Source organism: Myotis yumanensis, unplaced genomic scaffold (genome assembly GCF_028538775.1).
Source record: "Myotis yumanensis isolate MYYU_CA2020_CCGP unplaced genomic scaffold, mMyoYum1.0.hap1 SCAF_3, whole genome shotgun sequence".
Classification (NCBI taxonomy): Eukaryota; Metazoa; Chordata; class Mammalia; order Chiroptera; family Vespertilionidae; genus Myotis; species Myotis yumanensis.
In genome coordinates this window covers 137,960,512-137,977,316 of record NW_027223754.1, presented here as the reverse complement: position 1 = coordinate 137,977,316, position 16,805 = coordinate 137,960,512, and the positions used below count along the sequence as shown (strand labels likewise).

At 36.3% G+C, this 16,805-nt stretch overlaps 1 protein-coding gene across 2 annotated transcripts in view; it reads left to right on the top strand.

The window, feature by feature from the left end:
- The window catches only part of OTOGL (otogelin like), a 144,294-nt gene that overhangs the window by 39,001 nt on the left and 88,488 nt on the right, over window positions 1-16,805 (top strand). For both annotated transcript variants that reach the window (XM_070407618.1, XM_070407617.1), the window contains exons 11-19: window positions 790-896; window positions 1,109-1,234; window positions 2,662-2,770; window positions 4,072-4,118; window positions 4,554-4,699; window positions 5,814-5,937; window positions 7,514-7,691; window positions 11,165-11,289; window positions 14,404-14,613. In XM_070407618.1, the coding sequence (XP_070263719.1) occupies window positions 790-896; window positions 1,109-1,234; window positions 2,662-2,770; window positions 4,072-4,118; window positions 4,554-4,699; window positions 5,814-5,937; window positions 7,514-7,691; window positions 11,165-11,289; window positions 14,404-14,613 (1,172 nt within the window). The remainder of the gene's footprint in view (window positions 1-789; window positions 897-1,108; window positions 1,235-2,661; window positions 2,771-4,071; window positions 4,119-4,553; window positions 4,700-5,813; window positions 5,938-7,513; window positions 7,692-11,164; window positions 11,290-14,403; window positions 14,614-16,805) is intronic.

Genomic DNA, 16,805 nt, shown 5'->3' with positions numbered 1-16,805 from the left:
TAATTTTCATATTTGGAGCTTTTGTTGTAATGGAATTTTATCTGTTGTAATGGGATTTATTAATTTCTACAAGGTCCGTTATGCTTTGTGTGGGAGCCAAAAAATACATACAAGGATTCTGGGAGGAATGTCAGAATTAAAATAGAAATCTTTTTCAGTATAGGGACACCCTTGAATCAAAAGAAAAGTGGTCAAAGATTTTAAGACTGATGAAGACAAGTTACCTAGGCGTTTTTAGTTGGGATCCCATGTTTATTTGTTTTTCTGCATTATTATACACTAGAAGCTTGGTACAAGCTTGATGTTCCTTACACAAAATTTGTGCATGGGAGGGGGGTTCATCAGCCCAGCCTGCAGGGATCGGGCCTAGACCAGCAGTCGGACATCCCTCTCGCAATATGGGACCAGTGGCTTAACTGCATCTTCCTGCCAGCCTGATGCACCTAACTGCTCTCTCCTGCCAGCCTGATCCCCCTAACTGCTCTGCCCTGCTGGCCTGACACCCTAACTGCTCTCCCCTGTAAGCCTCATTGCCCCTCACTGCCTCTGCCTCAGCCCCACCACCATGGCTTTGTCCAGAAGGATGTCCGGAAGGTCGCCCGGAAGATGTCCAGTCTAATTAGCATATTACCCTTTTATTAGTATAGATAGTATATTATGTACATGCTGACATCAGCTAGTGTTGGAATATTCACCAGACACTAAACATTTCTAGGGATCAGGAGCTCAAAGATGCAGGCTCTGCCAATATCCCCGGTGTGACCCTGGCTCTGTCTTCTCACTTTCCAGAACCGATGATGATGATACCTATTGTCGAGCAGCCACTGAGTATGCTAGAGCCTGTTCCCACGCTGGCTACCCCATTCAAGACTGGAGAGATGACTTCCCAGCATGCAGTATGGTTTCTTATTTTCCTAAGCCCTGTGTACTTTTGTTAATGTTTTAGGCTTATTCTAGCATTCAAAACTTCCCTGAGTACTCAAAACTGATGAATGGCAAGGATTTGTTATTGGTGCAGAAACATTGGTTAACTTGCAAACTTTTTGAAATACTAATCTTCTTGAGGTGAATAAAGTTGACTTACAGCATTCCCATTTGCCCATTTCAGCTGATAAATGTGATGATAGCTTTGTCCACCGGGATTGTATCAGTTGTTGCCCAACCACCTGCACATTTGAGAAACAATGTCTTGGGAGCAATCTCCACTGTCTTGATGGATGTTACTGTCCAGATGGTAAGTAAGTGTTTCATGAGAGAAATCATGTCTCCACTCATGGAAAATAGCATCCTGTGAGCGGAGAATCGAGTTGCAACATTCTCTCCCAGGACATCAGGGCTGTTGCAATTTTCAGCCCTTGTAGGATTTGGTCCTTGAAGTGATAGGAGAAAAGTCTGCTTTTCTTTAATAAAAAAGCTTATTGCTTTGTAAATTTCCCAGGAAATTTGGAATCTAGAGTCCTGGCAATTCTTTTGTTCTCTTGAATATTTAATATATATTTAATAATTTATGAAAGCAATTTTAGAAAAACAAATTGGCAATACAAGATTTTAGTTGTGATGCAGCTTTAACATTTGAAATTAGAGGTGACATAGCAAGTCATACAGGAGGGGTTTAAATTTAGGAATGACTCCTATACCAATAGACCTTTTTATTTTTTAAATATTTTATTGATTTTTTACAGAGAAGAAGGGAGAGGGATAGAGAGCCAGAAACATCAATGAGAGACATCGATCAGCTGCCTCCTGCACGCCCCCCACTGGGGATGTGCCCGCAACCAAGGTACATGCCTTTGACCGGAATCAAACCTGGGACCCTTCAGTCCGCAGGCCGACTCTCTATCCACTGAGCCAAACCGGTTTGGCTCAATAGACCTTTTGAAAGAACACTGAGAATTCATTCAAATTCTTTTATTTTTACAGATTAAAAAAAAGAATCCCAGATATGTTAAGTGATTTTAGCACTGTCACACAGTTAATATGAGTGAGGACTACTTGGAACCAGATCTGTTGACCTCAATTCTTTGTTCTATTAGTGCTACTCAGGGTAGCACTTTGGATCAGTGCCAGGCATCAACTGATTCTTACTATTCACTGATGAGATAAGGAGTTTGCACCAGAATATAAATTAATGCACCAAATATATATAAGTCAATGCTTCCTTCATCTAGAAAGTCTTACTCAGAAAAAAGATCAGCAGAATGAAACAGTGTGCTTAGTAGCACAGTTCATTTACATTCTGGCTCAACCGTCTTTGCTCATTAGAGAGAAGTAATGAATGCTTTCCCACTGTACTTGCCCTTTGAGTAGCACTGTCTGGCTATTTATTATACATGTGATGAGGGTGTAAGTATCTCATTTGCAAATGAACAGAGATTAAACCAAGAATAAACTTTCTTAGTTGCCTTTATTCTGTATAGTGAACCTTGAGTTTTTTATGGTAAGTCATAAGATAAGAAAATTGAAAATCACTGAAGTAGAGATTTGTAAGGTAGCTACCGATTGAGATAGAGCAAGGTTGTTTGAAACCTCCTTGGAAGTAAAGAAATTTCTATTTTATTATCTAGTGTAAGCAAGTATTTAATAAAAGTTGGTTAAATTATTACATTCAAAGAATAAATATTTATTACTTCTGAGAATTTGATATATATTTTTCTCCAATAGGCCTCATCATGGAAAATGGGACTTGCATCTCCTTGGAAAGTTGCCCATGTAGTTTTCATGGATTAGCTTATTCAGTTGGTTCCAAAATTGAACAAGAATGCACCGAATGGTATGTGACCAATGCACAGCCAATTATTTCTGGGGACCTGGCTGGGTGACAACTTTATACTAGTATAACATATGTTTAAAAGAATATACTTATTACTAATTTTCTTCCAAAACTTTCAAGACGCAGTTTGCATTTTATTTAAACTTGGTACAAGGGTGGGGGAACATTTGCACATTCTTTTATAATGCAATTCTTCTCACTTCCCTTGGCAGTTTCATAAAATCTTTACCAATGTTGTATTTCTTATTATTTTTGATCACTAATTTGCACACACTTTTACTCTTAGAATTGATGGTTCTCCTGACCTTCTCTATTGAGTACTTTTAAAAAACATATGTTTTTATTTATTTCAGAGAGGAAGAGAGAGAGAGAGAGAGAAAAAGAGAGAGAGAGAGAAACATTAATGATGAGAGAGAATCATTGATTGGCTGCCTCCTGCACACTCCACACTGGGGATCAAGCCTACAACCTGCATAGGTGCCCTGACTGGAAATTGAACCTTTACCTCCTGGTTCATACATAGGTTGATGCTCAACCACTGAGGCATGCTGGCCAGGCTCTGTTGAGTACTTTAAAAAGTGACTCCATATTGCATTTTTGGCCATGATTAGAGACATTTAGAATTTCTTATTAAATTAGCTAAGACTATTGTAGGCAAGGATTGCTCCCTCCAGAGCAGTCCTAAAAAGAAACAAAGATCTAAATATCATTAGGCTCCTTCCCCTTTGGTGTAAGTGTATACAATGGAAATGCAATTGGATAACTAACTCTATTCTTAAGTACCAGTTTGAGTTTCTGCCTTTCGGAGACTGCTCTGTCCTCCCAAACTAATATCTTCTGGATGGTAGAAGCTAGAATTTATCTTATAAAAATACATCTTTTCTCTCTTCAATGTCTGATGATCTTCAGAACCAATTTTCTTAATTTGTAGTGCATGAGATAATGTATGAATCGGAACTCATTATGTGTATTTCTCTAATGATATAGGCAAATACGTTTGTGTGTGTATGAGCTCTTTTAGTTTAAGCAATAAGAGAAGGACCAAAGCAGAGGTTCTTTGTTTGATTAGTATTCACTTTGTATCACCTTTAGTGACTTTTAAGTATGACACACAACTAATAATAATTTAGATGCTGGCCAGCACAAATTTAGCAGTTAATTGGACTTCTGCAGAGAGCTTTTTCAAGTCAGATTATTCTGATCCTATAAACACTGTATATTTTGGTACATTTATCAATATATTGATGCAAACAATACAGTTTTTCTATACCAGTAGATTAATATTTTATCATTTTATTTAGTGTATGTGTTGGTGGCATTTGGAACTGCACTGAGCATGACTGCCCAGGTAATCTTTTTAACACTTTTTTTTTTAAATGTCTCAGGTTTTTTTTTTTTTTTTAATTAAGGAGCAAGATAGCACTGATTTTTATGATGTCATCTCATATATCATGAGAGATGTAATCATCTAAAAATCCAGGTAGTCAGAGGATAAATGGAAAATTGAATAAATGATAGCTTTGAGCAGGCAATTTTGGTACAAACTTATTAAAATAGTAAAGATATTACAAAACTTAAAACATATGTGAAATAGCTATCATTTAATAAACTTTAAATTAAATTGAATAACATAATTTAGTAAGGTTGTCAAACTAATTTTAAACATTTAACCATTTTTTTTGATACATGATTATTTACCTTAAGTTGGCCTGCTTTTTAGAGAATAAATAATTTCTTTTCCTCCTTTTACTTCTCTATTCCTTTCTTTCCTTTTTTTTGGTAGTTCAATGTTCTGTTGTAGGTGATTCTCATTTTACAACTTTTGATGGTCGACATTATTCTTTTATTGGAATGTGTCAATATATCCTTGTGAAAGCAACTGGAAAGGAGAAATTCACAATTACCTTACAGAAAGCTCACTGTGAGCAGGTAAGAATATCTCAAAATGACCAGAGAAATGTTCATTTTTTTACTCAACTTTATATCCAGGTTAAGAATAGTAACATGAGTAGGCATAGTTATTTTCTTCAAAAATAAAACACCGTTGATTGCTAAGATGCATCATTCTCTATGTACTGCAAAGAAAAAATGTTGATAATCTGTTATACTACTGATCATATGATGTGTCTTGATTTCAGAGATATTAAAGCATGAGAATAAATATGTCTTAAATTAAATATATATTTCATGGCATTTTCTTTCTTTTAAAAATAATATTTGTATGTATAGGTTTTTTGAGCATTACATGCATAATGACACAGTAGACTTGTTTCTGGTTACTTCCAAACCACTATTTTAAAAAGATGATTTTTATAGGATTGGTCAAGTTTCATATCATCCTAAATAAATATGACAAATTTCTTAGCATACAGGAACATTTATTTTAAGTTTTTTCTTCAAATAAACACATCAACAATTTGTAAATAAAGATACCTGGATCTTTCCTCTCTCTAAATCAGGTAGTCAAAATTTTTCAGAAATCATTACTATAATATAAAATGGTTATTTCCAGTAAAAATTTTCAACCACTTTATTTGCTTTCCCCCCTAGTTTGATTTTTTCCTTTGCCATATGTTAGAGTCTGAATAAGCTTTCTACATAGAATCATAACTTTCTATGTTTTTTCTTTATTGACTTTTATGTCTAATATGTCACTTATATGAATTTAGAGAGGTACTTTACTATAGCTATGAAAAACATAATTATTGGAACTAAATTAAAACCATTATTTAATGTTCTATATAAAATATATGTGTATATATGGTATTTTAATATACTATACAATGACATATTTTATTAGTAATGGGACTACATGAAATGGATTATGCAGTAATTACTTTATTATATAAGTAATATATAATATTAATATATAATATTACTTATGCCTTCTACATATCAGAAATTCTTATCTATGTGCATTCTTTTTTTCCTTCCTCCTCTTCTTTCACTCCCCTTTCTCATTTTTCTCTTCTATTGTTCCTGTTTCTTTCCATGTCTCTTTATCTCTCTCATCTCTTTATTTGGTTATTTGATTTTTATGCAGAATCTTGGCTTGGTCTGCCTTCAGTCTATAACTCTAATTCTGGATGATGATTTTGATAAACAAGTAACCCTTAGTCGGGGAGGACAAATCATCACCAGTCCTAACCAAGGCTTCAATCTGAATGGTAAGAAGCAATGCTAACAGGGTACTTTCTTTACAATAAAACAACAAAACAACCTAAATGGAGACTTCTCCCATTGGCTGCCTATCCTAAAATTTGAGTGTCTTTGTGTTGTCAGATCCTTAATTGGACACAGTAAAGACCACCTTGTTTATGGGACCTAGTGTTTTCCTAGCATTATGTGGCCTAGAGTTTGGAAGGGGAGCTATACAAGCAAACAGCCACCTATATAACATACAATAAACTCAAAGATATGCATAGGGACTTTGGGGGTCTAAATGTGTGTAACTCTCCCAGCCTTGGGGTGGGGTATGCAGGTGTGGTCAGGAAAATTTTCTGAAGGAGGTGATGCCTCATTGAGCATTTAAAACTGAGGCTTGCCGGGATGAAAGAGAAGGTGAAAGAGTTCCATGCATAGCAAACAGATGTGGAACTCTGCAGTATGTTTAGGGGGAACTATAGCCAGTGTGGCATTGCTGAAGCCTGAAGAGGGTAAATGGAGAATATCCAGAGATGAAAATAGGGAAATAGGTGGGGATGAGACGCCCAGAAATGTCCCGGTTTGTAGAAATTACATGGCCATTCTACTGATTGTCATGCTAAGAAGTTGAACTTGATATAAAATTGAATATGAGATAATCATTATTTTACCGATTTTTATGAATAAAAATGACAATCTTATGTGGTTCAACCAAAATAAATAGCCAGTTTTAATGAGGAGGCTGATATATATTTTTTTTGGGGGGGGGGGGGGCGGGGGAGAATACTAAAACAATGTCAGAATTTCTAACTAACATGGAAAACAGATATAATGTTATTAAAGTAGGGCATGCAAAGAATGAAGAAGAACTGATCTAAGGCAGTAACAATAGAGATAGAAAAAAGAAGATTGCTTTAAAAATTATTTAGGAAAAAATGGTGTGATCTTGGTGATGGATTAGATTGGGGTTGGTTGGAGGAATGCAAAAAAAGGATGAAATGATCAAAGAATGATTCTCAGATTTCTGGGTTTGGTGATCAGATGATGGCAGAAATCATGAGAGATAGGAGAGCAACTTTTCTGGTGGCAAAAGTCATCAGTTTAGTCTTGAACACAAGTTTCTTGTCTTTAAAGGTATTTCATATAATCTATTTCTCAAGTGCTGTGCTCCTCCTTTTGCTGTCAGGCTCAAGGGAATGGGGAATTGGGGGGGAAAGTGCTACTTCCTTATTGGATCATAAGGAGTTTTGGGAAACACACACACACACACGTTGAGGAAGAGAGATCAGCTTTCAAATGTCTAAGGACTGTCCACCCCGCCATGAGATGTTTGACAACTGAAACTACATGTGTACCTGACAATCTATTAAACATATTAGCTTAGGATCCAGAAAGGAGGGACAGAAAGGAAATGGGAGGAAAGAAAGCAAGCACAAGGTGGCAAAAATTGGGCCTGGAGCCCAAGGGCAGGAACTGGGAACCTGCCTCCCCACGTCTCAGTCTCTTGGAAGGAGAGTCCTGGTGTTGCATGCTAGCATTTCAGAATACTGTACTGCGTATAAATCTCAAAGCTGACTTATGTATGTTATTTTCCTGCAGGAATTGTTGAAATTCAAACAGTGTCATCCTTATTTATCCTTCTAAAAACCACGTTTGGCTTAAAGATTCTGTTTGCTATAGATGGGGAAAGAGTTTATATTCAGCTCACCAGTACATGGAAAAGAAGAACACTAGGTCTATGTGGCACTTTTAATGGGAACATAAGGGACGATTTTCTGTAAGTATGATTTCTGTAGAACTAACATGATTTAATGACTAGTGATGTAGAGGATATAAATATTTTCAGTAAAAATGTTTAACCATAAGATAGCTTAGTCACCAATGTTCCAAGAGCTTCAAATGGACCATCACATTTAAATGTTATAGCAATCCACAGATTTGCATCAGTTGGTTTTATAGAGAAGAAAACCAACTGAGGTCAAAAGGTGGCAAATAAATAGGTCAAAGTCACTTAGCTCAAATAGAGTGGAGCTGGGCTTTGAGTTTAGCTAGAGTGACTCAGAGCTTGTGGGATAACCCACAGGATAACTACCTGTTATACTTTCCCCTGCCACCGACCAACCTTAGCAGTATTTTTTTTTAAATCTTAATATCATTTGGTATCAACAATAGTAAATTATACTTTAAAAATGTTGATATCATTTAGTATGAATGACACCTCTAAAGCAACACTTTGGCATCTCAGCTAATTGGATTTTGTGATAGTTGGTGCTTACTCAGAAGAAAAGCAATAAAATCTATTTGTCCTCCTTGTACCGACAAAGCACTTTCGCCTACATGTGAAGAGACACAGTGGATAATTTAATGCAAATGCTCAGAGCATTAGTGTGAAGCACAGTGGGCAGATGAAGTAGTTTGATAGGCTCTCATCTTCAAGGAGCCCATTGCAGATTGGGAGGAGATTGTCTCTCGGCAGATTTTTTGCATTGAGTTGATAGACTAATTTGAGTTAACGAGCTCCTTAACGAGCTCGGTCTCCGGCCGAGTTAAGTCAAGGCCCCACTGTAATTAGTTCCAGGTCAGGTGTTAATCAACAACACATACATAAAGACTGAGGTAATTTTAAAGAGTTAAGTTGTGTAGTCATGGCTAGAAGCACAGCAGGAAGTTTGAGTAGGTGAGTGTGGGCTGGATAGGCAGGAATGTTTTAGGGAGAAGCTGTTCTCCAAATACCATTAAAAAAAAATCCCTTCTGTGTATTCCTCCTGCTTAGGGTTCTTTCAACCTCCTAATCTTTCTCATGAACTCCTTTTTTATACTTCTACCCAACTCAGACATTATTTGCTTCAAAAAGCGAGTTCATATCACACCAGACAAAATTAATTTTGTCTCTGTCACTATGGAAAGCTGTCATTTATGAGCCTGGTTTTCACTTAAAACTCTGAGGGTTTTGAGAATAAGAATCACATCCTTGATCCTTGTATTCTTAGGAACTAGCATAGACTATTATATGTAGTAGATCGTAGAACTGCACAGAGGTCGGACTTCTAATGGAGCACCAAGAAGAGAATTAGAATGGGCAAGGAGAACTGGCCTTTAAAAATTTAAACTTCAAAAGAAATTTTCTATCTTGTCTCCAGTGATTAAATTCGTTTTAGGTTTTTTTGTTTGTTGGTTTCATTTATTTGCAGGTCAGAATATCGATACCTTTATAAATATCTTCTGTTTCACAAGTGGTATTTTAGTGGCTTGGCTAATATGTGCAGAAGAGACATTAAGCCTCTTTCTCTTCCTTGTTTATCAGAAGGGGTTAGCAGTCATTGTTTAACAGATGGCAGCTCTGTCTCCCTCCTCCTCAGGCACCAGTCTCCTCCATGTATAAACACGGAGGCGTGATAACAGTGCAGGATAATATTTCAGTTAGAGATAACTTTCTAACACTGTTTGGCTTTCCAAGCATAAGCAGTTAAAATTCTGTACTTCACAAAAGCAAATGAGAATCTGCAAACACAGTGGAATGGAAAATATTAATTACTTAACAATTTATTTTGCTTGAGTTGTTATGGTAAGTTATGATAGGCCAAAGGTTCTTTTCTAAAATAAAATTCAGTAAATAAATGGGTTTACATTTACTCTCCTGATCATTTATTGTGTTTCTTGTTTTACGTGAACTAAGTGAGATAAGAGAGCCAAGCTCTGAGTCATTTCCTCCTGGGAACCCTGACTACACCCATCACCTTGACCTATTTTATTGTCTTTCGTAGGAATGAAGAGGAAAGGAAGGGAAAGAATGGGAAGAGCTAATGCAAGTCATACAATTTCTTTGAGTTTCAGTGTTCTCTTTGAACAAAATGAGATTTTGGATTAGGTGTTTGTTATAACGTCTTACAATTTCAGAATGGTTAGATTTTGAGGAATAGGAAAAGGAAGGAAAAGGGGAAAGGGTGGGACAAGGCTGGGCATGGTGGAATGACTTGTGCAGCTCCTTCTTTTCTCTTTCCTCAGTCATTGTGGTGAGAAGCTCCATATGGTTAGTGGTGTCTGAGCTTAATAATAACCAAAGCACTTAATTTATTAGGACACTACAGAGAGCCAAGATAAAGCCTACACTACCATTTAGCCATGTTTTAGCAATTAATGCAGTTAGGGCTTGTGTTAGTGAAGTTTTACTTAGTCAAAGCTTCCTATAGGAGACTTGGTCCAAGCTAAGTGGTTTTGAAAGCAGATGGCATGGTGTCCAAGAGGGAGTGTCACTTACAAAATATTGGCTGATGAGTTAGTAAATCTTGATGGCTGCTGGAGGGGGCATTTTAGTGTTCGGCTATTGAACATTGTTGTGGTGTATAAGCCTGACCAGAAAAGTGGCTGTTTCTCTTCCATTTCGATTTGCTGAGAGGAATTGAAGAAATTCTCAAGTTTGGATGAAGGGTGCCTTTTATACCATTTTTCCTCAATTTTCTTTTGGTTTGTTTATGCAACTTCATGATGGAACCTCAGTATTTCAGGCATTTCAGACCTCATAATGGAAATTGAAATACTGAACCAGAATTATAGACTATTTGTTATTTTTAAAAATATATTTTATTGATTTCAGAGAGGAAGGGAAAGGAGAAGAGAAATAAAAACATCAATGATGTTCCTGCACAATTCCTACTGGGGACTGAGCATGTGCCCAGACCAGTAATCAAACCATAACCTCCGGGTTCACAGGTTGATGCTGAATCACACTGGCAGGGCTAGACTGTTTATTCTTTGGGACATTTGTCTCTACGCTGAAAGGAATCATGTGAACTACCTACCTCTTTGTTTTTTCATATACTTTAAACCACACACAGATTATTATTTTGGTTGTGTGATGTTTCATTAAGTCAGTGCAAACTGGATTTGAATCTTGGCTACTTGGCTATGACACTTATCAGCTGAGTGAACATTAATAGTTATCTGAGCTTCTGCTTTGCTTTTTTTCTAAAGGGGGATAAAGACATTTTTTACTTTATTTTATTTAATTATTTTATTTTTTCCATGAGGCTGATTATTAAATGAAACTATGTATGTCCACAATTTGACACATTGTAAAGTCTTAATAATAGGAAATTAATACCATGTATATTTTTAAAAATAATAGAACATTTTAAGTTCTAAAATTTCTTTGTAAATTAAAAATAACATCTTTTTTTCAACATTTAAAGACTATGAACAAATGAAAGGAATGGGAGAGACTAAGATGAATATTACCTTTTTGCTTTCTAGTTCTCCATCAGGCATGATAGAAGGCACACCACAACTTCATGCAAATGCTTGGCGAGTTTCCTCCACTTGTTTTGCACCTGTTCATGTTCCTATGGTGGACCCCTGTAACATTAATCAACAAAACAGTAAGTCCTTCTTTCTCCTTGTAAACTTAGGGGAATGAATAGTGATTTTAAGATAGTGATTTTAAATTCTGATTTTCTTCATTCGGATAATATCGATGCCATTCCTTATGTATTTTTGTTTAATACTCTGCCTTTACGTACTCCTCTTTATGCAATGTATATGATTTTTTAAAAGAGCTCCATAAAATGACTCTTTCATTTACTTCTTTGCATTCATACATTTACTTATTTTAGGCATGTGAGCTAGCATTTTGGTGTGTTCAGATTAAATGATTAAGAAAAACTTCTGGAAAATCTCTAATGGTGCTGTTAGTCTTGGGATGTTTGACTTTAGTTCCATAATCTGACAGCTCATGCAGGTTCTCTTGTTTATTACTATCACATTATGAGTTCCTACTCACAGAATATATTATGGTTTCATAAGGAGGAAGCCAGTGATTCAAGGAAGCTTTGTGCCATCAAGCATGAGACAATTTGAGATGGTCACGCTCCAGGTTTGCAATTTGCAATGACAGTGCAACTCACAAGCCAAGAATTTTTGGCTGTATTTTTTTAACTAAAGCCACAGCAAACCATGTGAAAGGCTATTTCACTGCTCACTAAAAAGGCATATTATTATTTTATCTTTATAAAATCACTTTGTAAAAAAAGTGTGCATGCTTAAATAAATTTAAAATGTTTTAATTTGTTTCTTTAATTTTGGCTAGTTTTTTTTTTGTGTGTGTAATTTTTAAAAATTCGCTATTAATATTGGTTGAGTACCTATGTAAAATCAGTATGATTTCTGGATTTTGTAGTGGTTGTTTGGTAGGATTCTGTTGATTGTCATATGGTCCTTGTTATTAACCGATAGTTTTGGTGTACTGGAAAAAACAACAATAAAATAATGCTGCTTTTAGTGCTGTCTTTTTACCTAAGCCAGTTTCTAAATTTGAAGAAGATATTAATCTCTTTGGTAATTTTTCCTATCTATAATAATTTTCCTATCTATAATCATTTAATAATAGGACTAGACCATAGTCTTTTGGTCTCTATAGATTGAATACTTTCATCTCACTCTCATTTACCAACACTTTCCCCCATTTTGTTCTTAACTTTCTATTAATAAATCTGCTCCTTCTCCTTCAATTAGTTTTTATTCAGCTTGTTTCTAACTTTCTCAGTTCCCTCCTTGATATTGCAGCAAGTTTATATTTTTAATTATTTTGATAACATGTAAAAGTTGGAGTAGAATATAATTGATAAATTCAGTTTTCCTTTTCTTTAATTACCTCCTTTATTACATTCCATTTTGTTATATACTTTTATCACTTCTATCCCTATATCTCATGTTTTCTCTGATATATATTTTAGGTATTATCCTCTTCACCTTTGCCATGAACTATTAAAAAAATTCAAGTTGGAGATAACATTGGCAAATATGTTCTCCCATGCAGTGGGCTTTCTTGTTGTTTTGTTGATGGTTTCTTTTGCTGTGCAGAAGCTTTTTATTTTGATGTAGTCCCATTTGTTTATTTTCTCCTTAGTTTCCATTGTCCTAAGAGCTGTATCAGTAAAGATATTGCTATGACATATGTCTGCTCTTTTGCTGCCTATGGATTCTTCTAAGACTTTCATGGTTTCCTGTTTTACATTTAAGTCCTTTGTCCATTTTGAGATCTGAGCATAACCAATGGACACAGACAATAGGAGGTTGAGGGCATGTGCTGGGGGGGTGGGAGCGGCCAGGGAGATGTCAATGCGGGGGATAGGAGGAGAGGAAGGAGACTCATATAATACTTTAAACAATAAAGAATTTAAATAAAAAAAAATCAAATTTGTCAAGTCAGAAAAATTCCCAAAGAAAGGAAAGTAAATAGATAAAAGTCAATAACTGATGTGGATTCTGAAAGATTTTTTTCCCACAAGGATATTATTGAGTCACTCAATGTCAGTAGGAATATTTTTAAATCTACAAATCCTGAGGGAACACAACAAAAGTCCCATTGACGTACTTCTTTGTTTTGGAGCTCCTGGGGCTGGGGAGTATGCATGCCAACAGCATGCTGTTAGAGTCTAAGTCATTTGTTTTCACATAGATAGTCATAACAATGCGAAAATATAACACTAGGATAATTATTGTGTGTTTTATACTCAACAAAATAAGTTTAGTATATTTAAATAGTTCAAAAACATTGTGATCTCTGGACAGCTCATCTGGTCTCTTAATGACAATGACAATTCAAAGATTGATTAATTTTAGCTGTGAGGAATCAATGCAACCTGGGTTCACTACATCAAGGAATCACATAGCTATTTTCAGAAAGATGGGATCTAGATTGTTTGGTCAAACTTGGTTATACCCAAAGAGAATTATATCTGATCAGTCAGTTGTTCTCAAGGGAAAAGTCAACAAATTTTAAGAACTAATAACTACAGAATCTCCCCCGCCCCCCACTACCACCACCTGAAAGGCCTGGTAGTTATATCTCATGGCCTTTAGCATATGTTCCAATCCCCAATTTCTATTCATTACTTATTTTTTTTCTTGAATTCATAGATTCACTTATCAGACCCTGTGCATTGTGCCTTGTGCAGACATTATGTGCAAAGACTTTATGTGCATCTGTCACATTACCATTCACTTCAGACACTATTGGGATGAGATGATTCCTAAACGTTCCTGGATAATTGTGTATTCCAGGGAGTTGCCACAACATCCACAACATGCACCAGTTTTATTGTGTTTGGATGTCTGGAGATAAGCCTCCCACTACTCACCAATTCTTTATAGTAGAATTGGGGTGATTTCCTAAGATGATTCTCAGGCCATGGGGTGATTGAGGCTATCAACCCTTCTGTTACTCAAGTTATTGAGGTAAAACAACTTTTCCCCCTAAAATATTATAGAATATAGTGCTGTCACCAATATTACCAAAAGTAAAACCAAACCAAAAATATCCCACAAAAACCACAAAACAGCGTAAGCTGAAAATATTGGCTCTTATTAAAAGTAATGTGCAATACAGTGTATTTCTAGGAAAGCAAGAATCTAGGCTAGTTCTGGAACTTGATACTTAAGGCTAAGGATCCCAACTGGAAAATGAGGTGCTAATGGGGTTCTTTGTCTGTTAGTTGGCTACGCAGCACACTGTGACGTGATCCACCAAGAGCTCTTTGCTCCTTGCCACTTCTACATCAGCCCTGGGCTGTACTACCAGCTGTGCCGCCACGATGCCTGCAAGTGTGGAAGCACCTGCCTATGCAATGCTCTCGCCCACTATGCCTACCTCTGTGGCCAGCGTGGTGTCACCATTGATTTCAGAACTCATGTTTCGTTCTGTGGTGAGTATGGTGGCAACAGCACAGATAAAGACAATCAGGTAACACCTTAGAGATTTTTACATTGATAATTACTGCTTTCATTTTTTAAGTGGAGAGTTAATATTGCTTAAGTTATTTGAAATATTACAATGTACAAGCATAAAAACAAAAGAAGTACTTTGTTTCTTAAAATTGAAGATATGTTGGATAAGATCAATAACTTTTGACTATTTTTGGTTATAAGCAGAGTATAACTATGGTTTAAAATATGTAACAGAAATAACTGGAAACACCTGAAAAAAGTCTTATAAAAATGTCATATCTAAATGTGGAAAAGCATTGTGTGTTATAGCGACACAGCTGATTTGTAGTTAAATAGGCAAGCTCTGCAACAACCATGTATTATCTCAAGTTCCTGGGGCTCTAGTCTTCATGGTTATGGTGTCTGCTGTTCTCATTCATGGTAGATTGCATCCTCTTCTGTTTGTTTTATAATTTTTATGAGCTAATCTTTTTTAGGGCTCTGCCTCTGCCTATTAGAATCCTCTGTGACCTGGATTTCAAGAGCATCACTTACTCTACTTCTCCACCCCCCTGTGGTTTCACACAGCCTTTTTCTATCACTCCAAAGGGCTTTTGGGCCAGTTTTTTTTTTAAAGATAAAAACAAAACAAAAAACCCCCTGATTTTGATTTTGAGAGAGAGAGGGAGGGAGAGGGAGAGAGAGAGAAGCATCTATGTGAGAGTGCAACATTGACCGGCTGTCTCCTGCATGCCCCCTGCTGGGGATTGAACCCGCAATCGGGGCACGTGCCCTCGGCTGGGAATCGAAGCCCATCCATGTAAGTAAGCCCAACCAACTGAGCCACACCGGCCAGGGCTTATTAGCCAGTTTTGGTTATGTTCTTAGCTTGGGCTTTCTAAGAACAACAATGTAAATATGAAAATAATGTAAGTTTATATAACAAACCTGTGCAGGATGTATATCTGGGATTTTTATTTTTCAGAGGAGACTTTATTTCATCACAGACCCCAAGAATTACAGCTGCTTTCCTAGCATCTTCCTTTATTAAGAGCCAATTTCAAGTTCAGAAGTTGGCAAACCACACCCTTGGTCCTCCTGTGTTTTTGTAAAGAGCTACAAGGCCACAGTTGAGTAGCTGTGACGGAGACTGTGTGTCCTGCAAAGCGGAAACTATGTACTGTCTGGCCCTTTACAGAAAGTGTGCTGGCCTTTGCTGTAGTGCATCCTTGCAACTGAGGATGGAGTAATTTTGAGGGCCCAAGTGAAAGGTCTCCCAATTCCTTGCCTCATAAAGGACTAGTTTTATTTTCTATTCCCACATGAGTTCAACCCAATAGATTGATCCTCCTCTCTTCCAGTCAAGTTTTTGGATATTGTTTCCCTCTTCATTTCTGGCATAGGGGGATGTTATTCACTCCCCACCCCCATTTTTTTCTTACAAGATCACTTATATATTTTACATTATTTCAATTATGTTTTATCTAGGATGTTCTGGGTGTTTGCTTTTTAGGTTATTTTAGTTTGCCTATTCTAATCAATTCAGTTTGGTTTAGAGAGAAATTGGAAGGGTTTAGAAAAAAGTCTAAACATGATTAAGAAAAGTTCAGAGCTATGAACACTGATCAATAAAGTCAAGTTTTGTCTTATTTGTAGAAGACTAAAAGTTTGCTTAATATATAAAGAAGACGATGACAACATAGCAGTCAATAGATTTGAAGTGTAAGGACAGGAAGTTTATTTAGACACATAAGATACCTTAAATAATTTTAAAAACTATGGTACAAGCTATTAAAGAATGTTATGGAATGTCTCAGTTACAAATATTTCAGCCCTGGCCTGGTGGCTCAGTTGATGGAGTGTTGTCCTGTACACCAAGAGGTTGCGGGTTCGCTTCTCAGTGAGGGCACTTACCGAGGTTGGAACTGATTGATGTTTCTCACATGGATGTTTCTCTCTCTCTCCATCTCTCCCTCCCCCCACTCCTCCATTCCCCCCTCTCTCAAATTAATAACATATCCTCGGGTGAAGATAAAACAAATTTCAAAGTAGAAATTTCATTTTTCTCTTCTACTTCCATTGAGGCAAAGATTGTAACTAATAATTAATTTCTGTTATAGGATTCTGTAGTGTTCTGGGTTTGTTGATATCTGATATTTCTTTTTCATGATTTACATCTATCATAGACCTG